We start from the raw sequence: 18,648 nt of genomic DNA on the forward strand, positions 1-18,648 counted from the left end.
TTTCTAAGAATTGTGCTAATTGGAATTGTCTGTGTATGTATTTTAAAATTATGATTAATGAGTAGACTTCATGGTAGTAAACATGATGGTCTGAATGTGCAGCTTGTTTAAAATGCCATGGTTTCATGGAAACATGGAGCAATTGTGCCACGGACACATCTAATATAACTGTAAAGGAAGTATTACATTAATAATGGACATTTGTTCTCTTTTTAATCTATTTCTTATCTTTTTGATGTATATACTTTTAAAATTAGATATAATAATGTCTATTTTGCTTTTTCTGTTCCAGCGAATTCGAGAACTAGAAGATAAAATAGAACTTCAAAAGAGGCAACTCAAAGAAATTGAGGAAAAGGTAAATAAATGCTTGAGTGATGCCAATGGATTTTATTTTTCATACTAATTTATTTTTCTCTGTTGCATTGACATTAATAGTACTTAACCTAATATCACAAAATCTCTTTTAAAACAAGATTAAATTTGAGTTCAATTTATTACTGCGTGAAATGAAGCTCTGTCCCTAATCTGCTCAAAATTATTTGCTATCTGGATTTTCTATCAAGTACAGAAAGGAACGAGGGGGTCTGGAAAGACACTAGACTAGAAGGGGAAGGATTTACTGTGGTTTAGATCAGGAAACAACAAAGATTTGTCTCTGTTTGACAGAATCGGTTAGCTCAGCCCTGTTCTTTGGATAACATTGTTTTGCAAAATGAGGTGCATGTGATGAACAATACAAACAAAAAAATATTTCTTGCTTTAAGATAGACACAAGTTCCAAATTAATAGCCTGAATCCAGATTTTCTCCTCTTTTGAAGAAGCTCTGATTGAGGCTTAAGACAGCAAATGTATCTGGGTCACTGTGGTCCAGAGCAAGAGCCAGCATGAGGTTCCTGGACTGTGGACTCAAGTGTCTTCCAGCTCTGTGGAGTTTAGGCTGTTCTGCAGGGCATGAGCTGACAACAGGGCTTTCTCTAAGCCCTAGCAAAGTGGTTTAGTTATGTTGCTTTTGCTAAACTAGTGCCTAGATCCCAAGATGAGTCACATCATCTCATGTTCATTTTCTCTGGTACATAATGGGTACCTAATCCTACATTAACTTGCTGCTGGGTTGAATAGAGAAGTTAGTGGAGTTTTCAGTCATTGTTTTTTTTTCTTTTGGGATCAAAAGAGCAAAAGGAGGGCTTTTGGAGGACTCTGAATGGAAGATGGAAGATGTTAGTGGGGTTTGCAGAACTGAGAGAGGCTTTGGGCAGCAGTTTGTAGGATGTGGGAAGGTTTCTTCCTCACCCTTCACTAATCTCACTGTCCCTTCATCTGCTCTCAGGATGTGGCCGTCCTCCCCGTGTCACCCTCTAGAGGTACTGCACTTCTAGCAGCTACTTCAATTCCCTCAGCAGCTTCCTTGGCCCCTTCTGCTCCCACAGTAGTTGTCTGCCCTCTGAGGTACCTCATCCTGCACTTTTTGAACTGTGATATCCAGCTGGGTTTGTGGAAGAGCCAGAAGAAGAGCTGTGAGAAGCTGAGCTGTCTGCAGCTGTTGCTAATTGTCACTTTACATCACCCCCACTACTTCCTGGCTGGGGCTAGTCTGTCTGTATCTATTGGGAAGGCAGTGGTCCCCATTTCCACTACCAGAGAAACACAGGCAGTAGCCACCCCTTAAAGGGCTCTTTTCCTGCCTTTGCCGCCTTCTGCCCCAGACCACTTCTATACCTGAAACTGTTCCTGCCTATCAGCCAATGATGCCTAAGGTGCTACAGTTAACTCCTCAAAGTAGAGAAACCTTGAGGGATAGGTGATACCTCTACATGTTAATTATTGCAAATATTAGTGTTTATCCATCTATTTTAAAACATCAAAATCTCTAGATGGTGCTATTGCCAAAACCTAAGCCTTTAATGCATGGCCATTGCAGTTTACAGAATAGGTATTGTATTAGACAGACTGCTAATTTTGAAAACGGAAGTTAGCATTATCTGTGCTGGTTCATCAGTTGAATGGATGGGAAAAAGTACTGGAAAAGAAACAGCTTAATCACAAGCTTATCAGAAAGCTGGTAATGAGTTAAAATGATTAATGCTCTCTTTACCTTATTGTTACATTACCTGGAGACCTCAAAAAAGCTTCATAATTTTCTATTAACCTTCAACTCCTGGATGGGCAGAGGGCTTCCTTCTATGTGTGATACATTCAGATTTTTTTTCCTTGGGATTAAATTCCATTCTGAATTTGACTGCCCGAAGGAAGACTGTGTTGTCAGAGAATCAATGAATATTATACTTCTACTTCATTGTTCTTCTGAAGGTTTAATATGTCAGTGGATCCAAACTGACACCTACATACTGCTGATATGGAACACAATAATTTATTGTGGAGAGAAGTCTTATGCTTTTGAAGGAATGTCAGTATTTATAGCTGAGGCTCATTGCTGGTTGTAGCTAAGGGCAATGCACCATTTATAGTTACTGTGTCATGAGTATGGCTTTATATTTTCCTTTAGGAATGGATTCCATTTTTAAGTTTTATGTAAAATTCTGTCAAATCAGAACATAAGGATGACAGTATTTTTGCCCTATAGATTCTTCAGCAAGCTGTCCTGCTTCTAAAGGCTATACAAAAGAATAATGTAAAATCTCAGTTTTATTCTATGATACATGAGGAACAAGTGCTGTTTAAACACATCATAATTTTCTCATAACTGATTCTCTATTATTTTGAGTTAGATTTAGTTTGTGCCCTTGGACTGGTAAGTCTTGGTTCAGGAAAGCTTTCAGGTGTGTACTTGCTTAACTGAGTTGCAAAGCCAAGCCTAATATTTCTGAAGTTACATAATCCACAAATGTTACCATTTGCAAAGCTGCCCTCAAATACTGAATTTTGTGTCCTGTTACCCCTTTTTAGAGTAATATTGGTATACTGTATCTCTCTTTCAGATCAACTCAGTTAATATTGATGTAAGACTAACTGCTGTAAAATAATGTAACCAGATTTCATATTGCATATCTTACATATTTTTTCTTTTCTTTTTTTCCTCATTTTCTTTTGATCTTATGTTATAGTTTTTGTTCCTTTTTTTGTTTTTTTCACTAGCATTCATTCTGTGGCCTTGATGACACAACTGAGCCAAGACATGTGGTTGGTACTCTTTATATTTTTTTGAACTCAATTTTTACCTCTTATTTGTCTTTGTAAGACTCTGAAACCATGGGGGAGGGTACAGTGGTTTTGCTTGCACGGAGAGGAAGAGTTACCTATAAAATTTGACTTGGATGCCTTCAGTTACCTTCCTAGACTTCTGCAGAAAGTCACTGGGTTTTCAACGAGAAATTATTTTGCATTCTAAGATACTGACTGCTCTAACTGCAGTGGGTGCTTTTCAATTCTGCAGACAGGTACATTTTGTCTAAAAGTTCAGGTATTGCTGTAAGATCCTACTTTCTGTCATGCCGGATGGAGAGGTGGCAAATATTTGTTGTCAGTTTTGTTTTCTAAAAAGCCCTGTAAGCAACACCAGCCATGCAAAAAAAGGGGTTCATTGTACTTCCTCAAGATCCTTGAAGCCATGAAATAACTTAGGAGATAATAACCTAATTTCCCTTTTGTGAGGCAGTGTGAAGGTTGCGATGTGACTGACCCTCCATGTGCCCATGCAACATGGAAAGGGCAAAGATAAGAAACCTCCATGTCTCTCCCTTGAGACACTACCATCATTCCCACTACCCTTTCCACAGTCTCCCAATCCTTTCAGCTCAATGAAAAGATAAAATGAATTTGTTCAGCTACAGCAGGAGTTATAGTGGCAGTGCTCACCTTTCACACAGAACGAGAGGGAAATACAATATAGAAAACCAGTCCTAGCCCTATTCCCTGGAGCAATGCAAGTTGCACACTGCCTTTCAGTAAGGATGGTAACTCAACAACCTAGCTGTTTGAGGATTAAGATATGATTTTAAACTATTTAATATATACACAGTGGCTTTGTTGTTGCTGTTGTTTTGGTTTGGGGGTTTTTTTAAACTGAAAATACATGTGTTTTTACCTTTACAATTTTTCCAGGTGTTCTTTGAAATCTGTTGTGAAATATGTTCATGGAATCTCCTTATAGTAGGAGATGCAGTTAATCAACCCTTTGAAACTGTTATCAAGTACTGTATGATGAAGCAGCATGATGACAATAGTTACCCAAAAAAAGCTATGATATTTACCTTACATTAAGCTTGAAACAGTATTTTGTTTCTGCCCAAATCACAAGTGCTTTTGAGAAATCAGACCTGTATTGTCATAGACTCTTTGGGGGGTTATCATCTTTGTGTTCATGCTCTTGGGAACTGGCTCCAGTCTTTCATTAGTGGTGTTGCTGTATATGTTTTATATTTTGCAATAAAATGATGGTAGATACAGATGGATGGAGTGTATTCCAAGGGTATTATTGATCTGTGCCAAGTGCAGTAGCTTACTTTTTGTTGCTAGATGGATGTTGAAAATTAGTTGAAGTTGAGCAAGATTTTTACAGCATTTTCCTTATGAAAATATTTAGGTCTGATCTATAGGTGTCTGTGCTGATAGTATTATGTGTCCTCTTTGGGAAGAAAAAATAAAAATAAAATATTACAGGTATAATTAGTCTCCAGAAAACACATTGTGCTGCTATAACCTGCTATTCGTCCTGTTAATAGTAACTATTTAAGTAGTTAAATTCAAGGCTGGTGACAAGTATTTTGAGGGAATAACACAGGGATAATGGATGTGTGGCCACATAGCTACTCAACTCTCACATTTCTAGGAGTGCACATTAGATTGTGGTGTTAGTGTGGAATGCAATTTCCTTTAATTCATCTTGCCAGAGGTGAATTTGTCTCTGATTAATTAATTAATAATCTGTCTCTGATTAATTAACACAGCAAAGCCTATTTTAAGAGACTTAACTATAGTTGGACTCTTGAACATTGTTCATTATTTTGAGACAAACCAGGTGATTTACTGATAGTAGTTTTGGTTCTTGTTATTTTGAAGCTAATATAAATCTTTTAGAAAGAGATTGTGGTGTCTGTGAATTTAGGGCCTGGATGCCAACACTTATTTCTAAATTAATGTTATCTATCTAAAGCTCAGCATACTTTTTCTTTTTTTGTTGTTGTTTGTTTTGTTTTCTGGTTTTGGTTTTTGTTTTGTATACAGGTTATTAAAAGAACTTACGGAGTGAACAGCTGAGTCCACGTGCAAAAATACAGAAAATATTTATTGAGCAGCTTTAAATTGGTGCATTTTTTTTTCATAAAACAGTTTGCATAATACTTGAAGCTGCAAAATATTTGAATTTAAAATTAGAGATTTTTTTAAAGATATAACTTCAAGCTGGAATGATTTGATAATCAAATGAGGACCAGCACATCATAAACACCGAAAAAAAATCTAAACAGAATTTACACTCTCACACCAATCAAAGACTGGAAAACATACAAGTGCAATTACTGGCTGCTATGTGAACTGTTATCTACCAAATCGTTTTCTTACAGTACTGGGATCTTTGTCTCCATACTGCATGCTTTCAACAAACGTGGTTTGCATTTCACCCAGGAAACACAGAATCTCCTTTTTAATATCTATATAAAAAAGCTAAGTGTTTGACAATAAGTTCTCTATAGTAAATAGCTGACAGGAAAAAAACTGTTCAAAGTTGGAAACAAATAGAGATTTACAACCCTGCAGTGGTAAAATTCATATTAAATTCAGAAGGTGGAAATCTACAGATGGAGAAGAGATAGGTTTTGGAGAAAGGGAAGATGGTAGATTGAACTAGGAATACTTTGAAGTGGGTAAGAACTGCGTGGGAGAAACTATTTTTTTGAACGTTTCTTGAAAATTAAGGCAATAACTTGTAAAGATAGCACTGGGAGAATGGAACATCCCAAGGTGGCCTGAGAGGTCAGGAAAAGAGAACGCATGATGTGCTGTGCTCAGTTATCTCTTCAAGAAGAAAGAGGGGCTTGAAGAAAAGGGTGTGTGGACAAACATGGTAAGCAAATAAATAGTTGGAAATAAATATTTGGAAATCATGTCATCCTCCCAGGTGAAATAAAAATGTTGACACTACCAGGAAGCAAAAATGGCACAACCTCAACCTGCAGAGGTAGATAAACACTAAAGGACACTGACCACCTGAACCACAAGAAAAATATTTGTATGAAGCACAGATTGAAAAAATGAAAGTTGAAAAGAGTTGTTTAAGATGGAGAATGGTTAGAAAATTCAAAAAGGTTAGGCTTTTGTTTCAAAGAGGGAGAAGCAAATTGTTGTTTCAGAGCTGAAAAGGCAATATGAAGAAATGGATAATTTTAATTATTCCTGGAATGTTGAGGCAATCTGAAAATATTAAGAGCACAAGATAACTTTCTTCTCCCTCACATCTTCTTGAAAATCATCTTTATGTTAAAAGGGCTACACAGAAAGCTACAGAGAAACAAGTCTGCTCCCATGGACACACTGAACTCCAACATGAACATAGAGTGGAATAAGATGGTTACAATAATGCATCAGATAAAGTGGAAGTTATGATTGAAAAAAATAACATAAGGCAAAGAACAATCAGGTTAGCACAAAGAAAGCTGAGGAAAAGATTTGTCATAGCAACTGAATATCTCACTGTTGAAGGTGCAGGAATCAGCCTCAAAAGAAGCCAGTTTTCTCAGATAATTTTTAGGCTCTGAAGTAAGACCAAAGATGTACTCTTCACAGAGAATCACCAGACAAGATCATTTACCTGCTGAAGGAGCCGAGGCACTCCACAAGATTAACTCAGCCAGATGCAGCAAACTGTGGCTTGTGTGAGGATCTGAATAACCCTGTTTTCTGGTACAAAGCACAATTTAAATTGGAAACAAGGATGATGAAGTTTGGAAACTCAATCCCCAAAAGAATGTGTTACTCACAATGTGTTGTTCAGAAGGAACAAGTATTTAGGGAATGTGTTTTCAAAAAGAGGTTTTTCATGTTTTAGTTAAAACTTTTAGTGGAGTCATGACAGAATATGGAAAAATGAGGTCTTCACTGCAAAAGGAAGAGTTTTGGCATTACTCAGAAGAGAAGGACAATGGGAGATAAACAGATCTTGAGATAACCAAACGAGGTGCTGATGAAGGAACAGAAATTGGAAAGTGTGATTCACTTGGCAAAGAAACACTCTTTCTCCTCATAGACTTAGTTTTGCTCATCACTGCTTCTGAAATGAAACTATAAGCACAAACATGGGATGGTCAGAGCACGTGGCTGCAACGGTAAGCCCACTGCAGAGACGGGAGATGGCCTTGTTACAAAGTAGAAGAGGTATGAGCAGTTTCATTTTTTTATGTATTTATTTACGTTGTAATTCACTTGTGACAGTTTTCTCAAAGAAATTGGCTGATTTGGGTGACATTTTCCATGACATTCATGATGTTTTTATTCTGTGCTGAGCTAGCAGGATTTGTAGTTTTGGAAAACTGAGTATATCATTCCAGTCTCACTATCCATTACATATTGGTATTTATTATAGAGCTGGGAACAGGTACAGTGTGTTAACTGACTAGATTCAGTCCATATAAGGTGCTGGGCCTGATTTTCACATTTTGTGACACAGCTTTTAAATGATCTGTCCCGGATGTATAAGTGAAGTAGGAAACAATAAGTTTCTCATTTCAGATATCAGTTGTAACACCTTTCCTGGTTTTATGCTGAAGTGCTCAGTAGTTTTCAGGAAGAAGCATCAGAAGTGTAGAGCCTAATGGATCGGGAGGTTTGAGATCAACTTTAGAAATTGTATTAACTTTCATTATAAGAGTGAATAAAAGTACACTTAGTACATGTTGTTTATAGAAATATGTGATAGAAATCAGTGTAATAATTTTAAGTGTCAGTTTACTTTCTGCCTGGTCCATCCTCACTGCTTTTATTTGTTGGCTACTTTCTGCAAAATATACCAATAAGAATTTTTCTTTTTACAGCTTATGAGTTGGATATTAGGCTGGGGCACTGTTGAAAGTGACATTAATTTGGCTTCAACTGTAAATTGTTAATAAGCAGAGTAACAATGTCCATTATTATTATATATTCCTTTTGCAGTGGTGTTCAGGGATGCCCATTGTCAGGGAGCAGGATGTCTATTCACTTTACAAATAGTAAATACGGACAAAATATTAGTGTCTCAAGGAGCTCAAAATGAAAGATACTGTTCCATTTGAGAAATCATACAGGCCAGGGAGAACCATGAGTGTGTTTACAGTCTCAGGAATGCATAGTCTCTGAGAATGAACTGGGCTTGGTAAGTGTAGAGAAGATCAAAAAGTGGTTTGAACTTTGTTGCCCATGTGGATTTATACTTTGTCTTTCCACACTTGTATCATGGCATCTCAAGGGACCAAGGAGTGGCTGAATCTTTTCAGCTCTAGGTCTTTGTGTGGCTGACATAAAGCCAGTGAGTGATACAATGGGCCAAAATAATAAAATTTTATGTAACTCACCATGTATGTGAATAGCACATATCAAAACATGGGACAATAAGAGTACTGTTTGGGGGTTTTTTGCACTGATTTTGTGCTACTTTCTACACTTCAGTGGCAAAAATAAATGCTACTCTTCTTCTTTTTCTTTGCCCTGTAGATTCAGCATTTGTTTACAAAAAAACAAAACAAAACAAAACAAACCACCCCACGTAATTGCACTATTTCCTGGAGAATAGACCCAAACTCAGTGGTTTAATTTCAATTACAGATCCAATTCCAAATCAATATAAATGTAGCAAAACCAAAGGCATTTCACAGATGCCAGTTATAGGACTATACTTGCTAAAGAGTTTCTGTAAATGAAGGTAGACTGAAGGCTGAAGAACTTTTAGAGCTATTGCTAAAAGAGGCAAAGGAAAAGAACCAAACTTAACTTGCATCCCCAAGCCCAAGTTTAAAAATTCCTTTTAGGCATGGTTTCATATCCTGTCAAAGGTGAAGTAGACTTTGAAGTAAAATATTGAATGCAGAATTCCAAAATACCAGTTAAATATACTGAATGTTTCTCTGAAATAGTCATAGATTGCCTTTTGAGTAGGAAATATCCTTTTAAAATCTTCTGTCTTGAAATAATAAAAATATCGTACATTTATCTAAAATAAGTAAGATTATTTTTTGTGATAAATGTGCTCAGTTTTATGAACTCCTCTAGTAGAAAATTATCCTCTTTTCAAAACTTTGATGCCTAATTCCTTCATGAATTAGTCTAATTGAATCTTTTATAGGGATCTCATGTTGTGAACTGCAACTCCTTTCATACATGCTGAGTTACCTTGGGGCTAATGAAATGAGACTCTCTCATAAATAATAAATGTGTTCAGAATTGAGGACTGTTCATTTGATCACCAGAGGCTTAGACTCTTTAGACTGCAGTACATTGAGAACCTAATAATTTGGGGTTTTTTCATCATGGATCCTTCATCTGGGAGAGAACAAGAATTTTGTTACCGTATTAAAATACCCAGTAATGAAGGATTTGATATCCTGAATTTCAATGTTAAAATTGATACTTCCTGGATTTTCCAGGAATTAGAAGATGCAAGCATATCTGATGAACAAGTAAATGGTGCCGGAGAAGAGAATTTGAACCTCAGAATAGAAGAGCTGCAAAAGTTGGAGCAAAAACTGAAAGGTGTTTTAGAGGACTACTTGGAGTCGGATTCTGTCCTAAGAAATAGGTAAATAAAAGGGGGTTTTGCATTCAAAATTAGTGTGATGTGACAAATATACTCTTCCCTTTGCCCCTTTGATATGTGTAAAACTATCAAAAAGAAAGACTTTATGTGTTTTTAGGGTGCCTAATAAGATGCATGTATAAGTGTTTTGTGTAACTGTCAGAATAGAAATGCAGTGTTTAATTTCTTGGTTTTATTATTTAAATCAGATTTACAGCATGATCTAAAATCTTGTTGCAAATAACCAGACAGCTTTCTCAGGATGTTTCATTCTTAAATATTCATAAGGTGTAAATTCTGCTTGCAAAATATATCCCTTTCCTTTTAAGTAAAGAGTTAATTTGGAATTTTGTGTTGCAAAAAAAGTTCCTTGTTTCAGAAAGCTTCATCTAATTTAGTAAGTTAATGCTAATCATTACAGTAGGTGCCATTAGGCATTAATTATGTAGTTGACTAGAATAAGATCAAGGTTTGGATAGCAACTGCACTGTTCTAAACGAAGCTAATAGTTAAAAGGATATAAATGACAATCAAAATAATTATTTGTATAATTTATTAATTGTTTTGATTCATCAAGGTATTTGGCTAGAAATGTTTTAATAATGGGCTTTTTGTCAAAACAATAATGAATCTTTTTTGAAATGGAAGCTTTCATAGGAATAGGCCTATTTTAACAAAGATTTCGGGGACGGGAAAATGGGAAAAACTTTATTTAAAACCAAAACAAAGAACGTATGAGAGAACAGTTCAAGGAGAGCAAATAACCAGCTGAAAATTGCCTGGGATATAGGAAGCCCATTTTCAGGGCTCTTGGGTAGCCAGTCAAAAGAAAAGAAATCCTGTGCCTGAAGTTCTTGTGGCTGAAGCACAGACAGAGATGAGGAATGATGTGGGAGGCAGAACTATTGGAAAAAATAGAGAAACAGAGTCAGTAGCTGTAACTAGCTAGGGTGGAGTTTTGGGGTGATGTGGCTCAAGTTTCCTCTGATACCAGTGTTAGATTATGCAGTGTATGCAGTGGGGAGAACCTCGTCAGGTTTACTTTGATACATTAATAGGTACTTATTTAATTATGTGTTTTCTATCTTAATCCTGTTGCTTCAGAAATATATTTTTATGTGAGATTTTTGAATGAAGCTAGCGTTGTCATGCTGGGATAGAGGCAGGAGGAAATTTTGGCAGGTAAGGGCATTAAGACAAGGCTAGAAGATAGAAAGGAGCAGGAAAGTTGAGTGGAAGACTGTGAAGGTTGAATGAAGAAATTCAAGGAAGAAGATACAGAACGGCACAGTCCTGAGGGGCACAGGGGGTAATGTGTACATGTCTGAGATGAGAAAAGAGGAGGGTCTAGTAGCTGCCACAGGAGATGAGAGACTGGAAAAAAAATTTCTTTAACAAGGAAAGGATGTTTTGGAATTCACAACTGTTTAAAGAATTGAGAAAATTTTGATGTGTAGACTGAAAATGGAAGGAAAACCTTAAGGAAAACATGAAGCTTGCTCTCATAAGATTATTTTAGGTATTCCTTCTGCGTAGAGGAACCCCACCACATCACACCACATCATCTTACACTACCATTTTAATGGCAACAGGCAAAGCAAACCTGTATTTTGTCAAAATCCAGCTTTGTGGATGAAGTCAATACAGTTATGCATTGTAGGTTTTAGTACCGACTGTGAGGTATGTTACAAGTAAGATGTTTTCCCTTTGTTCAGTAAAACACAATTACTCATAGGTTACCTGTAATCTTAATTTTGAAGGGAAGCATTTACCGTCATCATAAAATTTGAATTTGCTAACCATGAACCTAACAAAATCCTGTGATCAGAGACATGTAGAGACCAAAGCGTTGTGGTTGTCCTTGTAGTACGTTGTTACTTCATATAGCATGCCAAGCTTCAGTGAACATTAGTCTTGTAAATGCGTTTGCTTATGGTTTTGTATTAAGCCAGCAGAGAGAGAATGAACGTAGATGTTGTCTAACAATTTTGAGAGTCTCAAATGTAATGTGCAAACCCCAATAGACTTGTTAAGAATTAAGTATTTATTATTAGTGATCAACAATTTGTTATTATTTTATTGTTAGGAGAAAAATGGAAAAATTAATGCATTGCTGATGACTGCTTATTCATCTGGAACTGTACTGTGCGGTATTTACTTAGCAAAGATCTTCATTCTCACTGCCACAGGATGAAAGAGCTGGAGCTGTCACACAAAACACTTCTTGTGATGATTGATCAACTAAATGTGAAGTTGCACCAGGTTGAAAGTGCAAATGTGCGTGTTAAAGGGAAATTGCGAGACATTCGTGAGGACCTGATCAACCTGGTGAGGAGGATATTGTTTCAAATGACGTAGTTTCGCTTCTCTTTGTGGTAACCATAGAATGGTTTGGGTTGGAGGGGACCTTAAAGATCATCTAGTTCCAACCACCCTGCCATGGGCAGGGATACCTTCCACCTTCAGGTTGCTCAAAGCTCCCTCCCACCTGGCCTTGAATACTTCCAGGGAGGGGGCGTCCACAACTTCGCTGGGCAACATGTTCCAGTGCCTCACCACCCTCATAGTGAAGAATTTCCTCCTTATATCTAATTAAATCTACCCTCTTTCTTTTTAAAGCCATTATGTCTTGTCCTATAGTGATACCCTTGTAAAATGTCCCTCCCTGGCTTTCCTGTAGCCTCTTTAAGTACTGGAAGGCCACTGTAAGGTCTCCCAGAGCCTTCTCTTCTCCAGGCTGAACAAACCCAACTCTTTTAGCCTGTCTTCACAAGAGAGGTGCTCCAGCCCTCTTCTTATCTTTGTAGCCCTCCTCTGGACTTATGACAACAGGCTGAGGACCTCAGACCTGAACACAGTTCTCCAGGTGGGGTCTCACAAGACCAGAACAGAGGGGGAGAATAACTTCCCTTGACCTGCTGGCCACACTTCTCTTGATGCAGCCCAGGATACAGTTGGCTTTCTGGGCTCTGCGCATATATTGCCAGGTCATGTTGAGCTTCTCATCAACCAATACCCCCAAGACCTTCTCCACAGGGCTGCTCACAATCCATTCTCTGCCCAGCCTGTATTTGTGCTTGGGATTGCCCTGACTCATGTGCAGGACCTTGCACTTGGCCTAATAATAATTAATAATTTATAACTAATATAATAATAATATAACCAATAATTTATGTCAGTCTCATCTCCAGTGACCTCTCTGGTTTTAAGCAGTAAATTACCTCAGCCTTTCTCTTTTTCTACAAACAGAGGAATCAGAAGAATTTTTTGGGTTTTTTTGCACTATTTTCTATTTCTCTAATGGTTTTGACAGCACTGCCACTGTTCCTCTCATCCAGGCCCTTGATCTTTGAGATATATGCTCCCACTTCCTCTTTCTCCCCAGAACCTACTCAGCGTACTCCTTCTCCCTAGGTCAGACTTTATCTTTCTAGCCCCATAATAAAGCATTTTTTGATTCCCTATCGTATACAATACAACAGTACAACACAGCTAACACAGCCTGTTTTCTGTATAAAATGCAGCTGCTCAGCCCATTGTCTGTCTCTTGAATTTTTCATGCATTTTCAAGCTGGACCCATCTGCTGTTGTATTCGCTTTAAGCTTCCTGCTTAGCTTTGTGTCCTCTTCCAGCTTTCCCAGATTGTTTTGGGTCTTACTTTCTTTCCTGTGATGCATTGTCATGTGGGCCACCACTCTGCAGAGCCCTGCCAGTGTGAGCCCTGACTGGGACAAGATGACCTGCCTCCTCATTGCCACGAACATCCCACTGCCGATGGCATGCCCTTGCAACTCCCCCTTCCCCATGTCTGTTCTGAAATTGTCAGCTCTGCAGTGGAAAGCCCTCAGTTCTCCTGAGTGCTAGTATTCTTCACATAAATCTTTTGTAGCAGGAAGGTCAGCTGTTGGCTTATAACACATAAACCAGGTGTTTTTACCTAGTTTGCACAGCTCATTGGAAAGTGCAGAAGGAATGGAAGTTTTTCAGGGACAGTCTACAATGAAACAATGTCTTTTATTCTGTTTATCATAAGATACACTTTCATTTTCTCAACATTTTAGGTCAAAGTTGAATACTCTCACAGGACGCTAGTACCATGTGGCAGGACTCATAAGAATGAACAATAGTCTTCCCTTTTTTAATTAAAAGTGAAATGTGCTTTTCAAGACTCAGGAAGCTTAGACATACGTGTATTCCCATCAACAGTTAACCAAAGTATTATCCCACACCTACCTGACTTTGCGTAACATTTCAGCCTAGTGTTCCTTCTGTCTTGTCCTTGTCAGTGAACCCCTCAGACAGGAAGATACCAAAGGTAAAAAAACTGACCTAAAGAAGTCCTTGAAGAAATACAGTAATGTCTCTGTGCCTTCAGTCTTGCTTCAGAGTTGCCACAGTGGCCCTATGATACTGGTGGCTCTTACTTGGCTCAAATCAAGGGCAGCATGGAAATCATGAAAGCCTTCTCTATCTTTCATTGACATCTTTCACCTCTGTATGTCTCTCTGTGTTCAAACACACTTTGGTGCAAATGAAAATACTGAATCCTTCTCAAACTGATTCCAAAGGCATCTGTTCCTTTCTCCTTTTTCCGGAGGTTCATAAAAGGAGCTGACAGATGACAGGTATGGTGAAGGGCAAAGGTCAAAAGCCTGGTCTCTGGAAAGTGTATGTACTGTTTTCTGTAATAGAACCACAGCTTCCCTGCCTGCAACTTCTCAGTGCTACACTGCTGTCAGTGTTAAGGATCTGTTACTCTATAGTTCGGAGCTGGTTGTATGAATTCCCGTTAAAAGGTTTCTTTTGAGTGTTTAAAAACTTTCCTACATTTTATGTAGTAATAGATGTGGGTGGGTTTGTTTTGTTTGTTTCCTATTGAGGTGTTTCAGTGATGGCTGAAATGACAAAACAGTAAATCAGTTTTGCTCTAAATGCAGGATTTCACTGGCTTTAAAAAAATTTCTACTTATGTCATTCCTGAGTTCTCAGAAAACAAGGGCTGAATTATTGCAAAATTAAGAAGAATTATAAGGAAAGAAGAGATTTAGTATTAAGATGTTAACCATAAAACTCACTGAAATTATAGGTTGAAAACCAACAGAAGTCAGAGAAGAAGCAAAAGGAAAAATTACGCTGGCTTCAGGAGCAGCTGAAGACAAAAGAAGATGAAATAAAAAGTCAATCAGAGTATTTTGAACACTACAAACAAAGGCAGAGACAGCAGACAGCAGTGCTGAGAGAAAGAGAATGTTACCTTCAGGGTGAGGTATCTAGGCTGGAAAAGCAAGTCCTAGATCTCAGTGCACATATTGCTCTTTTGACATCCGAATTAGAAGAGGGAATGGCGCAGTATCTCCAGCAGAAGCTGGAATCAGCATTCAGTGGGACTCAGGGCTATAAACACTCTGACGTAGAAGTAATGGAACTGAAAAATTGCATTGAAGATGTGGAGCATGACATGAAAAGTCACCTCGAGGCATTTCGGCAGAATCTGAAGTTCTTAAGTGAAAAAGAGAAGGACAACAGAAGAGAACAGGCAGGCCTGCTGATTGAACTCCAGTGCTCTCAGGACAATGAAGACTTTCTCAGAAGTAAATTGGAAGAATCTTGCCATCATATTTATAGTCTGAAATTATCTGAAATCAGACTACAGGAAAAAATGGAAAAGCTTTTGGATGAAAATAGGGCTTTAAAAGGTCAAGGTAGGGTGAAGCTGAAAAAGAAGAAAGAAAAGGACTCACGATACACAAGACTGGAGAATGGAGACAGCAGTGTTGACCTGGTAAGTAAAAATAAGGCAAAATATAATTAGCTTTTATGTTTATATCACCCTGGATTACACTTGTCATTAGATGTGCAGTTGAGATGCAAGTGTGAGGCTTTTTCCTTTCTGCATTTTTTTCCTTTATTTCTGCTGATGCATTAGTACTTCACAGTGTCTAATTCACACCCACTGGAATCAGTAGTTGGAGCTTCATTGCAACAGTGCTTTTATTAGGTGCACATTGAGGCCACTTCACAAATCTTGTTTCCTTAAGTTTTTAAGTGATGTGCCCAAGGCAAAAGGTCTCAGTTGGCACTAGAAGTAGAGCCTAGAAGAACTTCTGAGACTCTGTCTTGTGGACACCATTCAGTGGAGAAGTACACATATGGTTGGGTGAGTTTTCCCATGTTATTCATGCCCAAATGCTGAAGAAAAAAGCACGGCTGACAATAAATCCTGTCTATGAGATTTTCTGGATAATGGTAAACAAGGGAAGATGGATACAGTATTCATGACTGGGAGTGAGTTGAGATATTCAATGGTTTGCAGCTCCATAGCACTGTGATATGCCCTGAATACACTGAATAGGACTTGTTTGCTTCAAGCACTTCACTCCAGCATTGCATGGGAAAGCTCTGCATATGCTGTAATATGGCATTCAGCTTCTGCCAATTCATTTTGCTGACAAAGAACAATTCTTTTCACAGAGAGGACTCAAACAAAGTTTTATTCTTTATGCACTGAGGTGGAGGGCATTTTTATTCTGGGGATTTGTTAAATAAAGTGAAATCAGCTAAGCCTCACACTCAGCCTCTCCATTCAGATTTGTGACCTGATATCCCAAGAGCTCCTGATTTTAACTGCAGTTAACAAGAGGTAATGGGCATGAACAAAAACCCTTTAGTACAGAAGGACAATCAGACTGTGAGTACTTACAGAACTGGGAGAAGGTAGAGAGGATCTTTTCTCCATAAATCTAGAAGAAATAAAGTTAAAGTTTTTAACCTGGTATGCACCTTTGCAGACATGGTGATTTTGTACCGTTAGAAGCTCTGCAGTCCCAAAGAAGTGAGCTCCAGGAGGTTGTCTTTGTGTGAGAGAGAAAGAGTTGTAAGATCATCCTGCAGTAACTGGCAGCATATGGGTGACTTTGTGAAGCGCTTGGAAGCTGTGCCTCACTGAATGTCTCTGTAGCTGCCCTGAGGTGGCAGAAGGACTGACTGCTGTTGCTTATTTTTATACTTAGCCTGAACCATTGCTACAGTTATTTTAACTAGTGAGTTCACTTTTTCTTGGGGATGAAGAATAAGGTTTGAAAATGTTTTGAGATATTTCTAGAGGGACTTGCATCCAGTTGTAAAGAAGTACAAAAAACAAGTGCACTATGAGGGGACTGCACAGCTAAAATCAGGAGGAGTGAGGGCTTTCAGAGCCAGGGAAGAAGTAGTGAAGAATTACTATTAGTTTAAGAAAACTGAGAAAAGGAGAAAGTAAATTTTGAGTTATTTGAAGCCGTGAAAGCAAGATATATCAACTGACTAATTGCTTGAGACTAATCCAAAAAGTCTTCAAGAAACAGGACCAAATCTCATTCATTCTATGCTGTAACCTAATAAAAGGTTATTTATTCCCTCTACACAAAGTTTTCTAACCATTTATTTTCTAGGTATTAATTTACAGCTGTGTTGTCATAGGAGGTTACCGAGTCTCAATTACCCAGTCTTTGGTATAAATGCACAGGCCATAATTTGTGTTAAACCAGTTTACTTTGGCCTGCTGCACAGTAGGTTGCATTCCTTAAATGCTGTGTATAACACCAGCAGCATCAAATCTTGTGCCTTTTGCATTCCTGGTTGTCTTTTCCTCCTCTATTGGTACTGCTACTAATTCTCTTGGATTTTTTTAGTAGAAAATGGCTTGAGATAGTGGGGAAAAAATGTCAATAACCATGATGAAAGGAGGAGGGAGACATCTGGTGTTGTACTATAATACTGAAGAGCGCTTTTCCCCCTTACCTTGTGTTTGGCTAGCATTATTAAAATAGAGTTTCCTAATCTCATTACCTTGATCTTGTAGTATTCAAGCCAAAATAGTTACAAGAAAAATCCTATTTGAGCTTATCATACTCCTTCAACAGCTATAAAAGTGAGAAATTGTGTGCAATACAAGAAAGATTTTCATGCTCTTACTTTTCCGGAAAGCTGCTTGTATATAATTTTTCAGTGAAAGAGAGAATGGGATCGTTTGCCTATTTCACAGCCAGGAAAAAAGTAGTTTGTGAAGACAGGCTTACCAGACTCCTGTGAAATACACATGGTATGAGATTCCTCAGTAAATACCATGTCATTCAAATGCCAAGCACATCAGTTATTCATAAAAACTAGCCTTAGTCGCTATTGCATCTTTATGCAATAATATCGGATCCAATTCAGTGTTTATTTCTGGTATTGCAGAGTTGAACTGCATTCCACAGAGGGATGCAGTCACATAAATCTTGTGAGAAATTTGAATTTCCAAACTTGATATCCGGATCCTGTCTGCAGTATTCCAATTGCAGCCTATTCCTGAATCAAAAATGCATGAAAAAGCAGCTGTTCCATGTGGCTGCCTCTTGCTTTATCAGACAATTTCTAGATGTGCATGTTAGGGGTCTCTTGAAGGTGTTCATGAAGGAAAAGTATGAAACACCAAGCAATGCACCTTTCTACAGTTTTCACATGACAGCTGAGGTATTGATTTCTCGGCATGATGTTACTGGCATCCAGGCATTCTATCTTTTACATAATTTTGTGTAACTTTCTTTTGATGGAATGCACTTATCAATAAAGAAAATATATCTGGGAAGAAATAAAGGCAAACTTGCAGGAAAGGAATGAGTGTGCTTCAAGAAATTAACATTAGGTTTAATATTACTGAGAAAATGGAGGAAGAAATCTTGGAATTGTTGTGGTTTCCACTTAAGTCATGGCTCCCAGTCAAGATCTCGTAATACAGCACTATAATGTGGTAGCTGACATGGGCTGAAATCAAAATTATTCTCACTGGTATTCCTGTGGAAAATCAAGTGGATTTTTCTGACTCACAATGGACTGAAGGCTTTGAAGTAATTTCCTTTCCCACCTGTATGTAATTTCAAAGCTTCAGCTCAGCCCAAAGAGACCAAG

At 37.9% G+C, this 18,648-nt stretch overlaps 1 protein-coding gene across 22 annotated transcripts in view; it reads left to right on the forward strand.

Moving 5' to 3' along the window:
- The window catches only part of JAKMIP1 (janus kinase and microtubule interacting protein 1), a 247,157-nt gene that overhangs the window by 158,548 nt on the left and 69,961 nt on the right, over window positions 1-18,648 (forward strand). For 10 of the 22 annotated variants that reach the window (XM_074865715.1, XM_074865719.1, XM_074865720.1 and 7 more), the window contains exons 1-4: window positions 5,232-7,330; window positions 9,571-9,722; window positions 11,909-12,047; window positions 14,807-15,502. In XM_074865715.1, the coding sequence (XP_074721816.1) occupies window positions 11,910-12,047; window positions 14,807-15,502 (834 nt within the window). In that variant the 5' untranslated portion in view covers window positions 5,232-7,330; window positions 9,571-9,722; window position 11,909. Of the gene's footprint in view, window positions 1-292; window positions 359-1,331; window positions 1,366-3,097; window positions 3,143-5,185; window positions 7,331-9,570; window positions 9,723-11,805; window positions 11,876-11,908; window positions 12,048-14,806; window positions 15,503-18,648 lie in introns of those variants that run through there. The other 12 variants (XM_074865729.1, XM_074865727.1, XM_074865736.1 and 9 more) reach the window with 5 other exon arrangements.

This window comes from Strix uralensis, chromosome 4 (genome assembly GCF_047716275.1).
Source record: "Strix uralensis isolate ZFMK-TIS-50842 chromosome 4, bStrUra1, whole genome shotgun sequence".
In the NCBI taxonomy this organism is placed as follows: Eukaryota; Metazoa; Chordata; class Aves; order Strigiformes; family Strigidae; genus Strix; species Strix uralensis.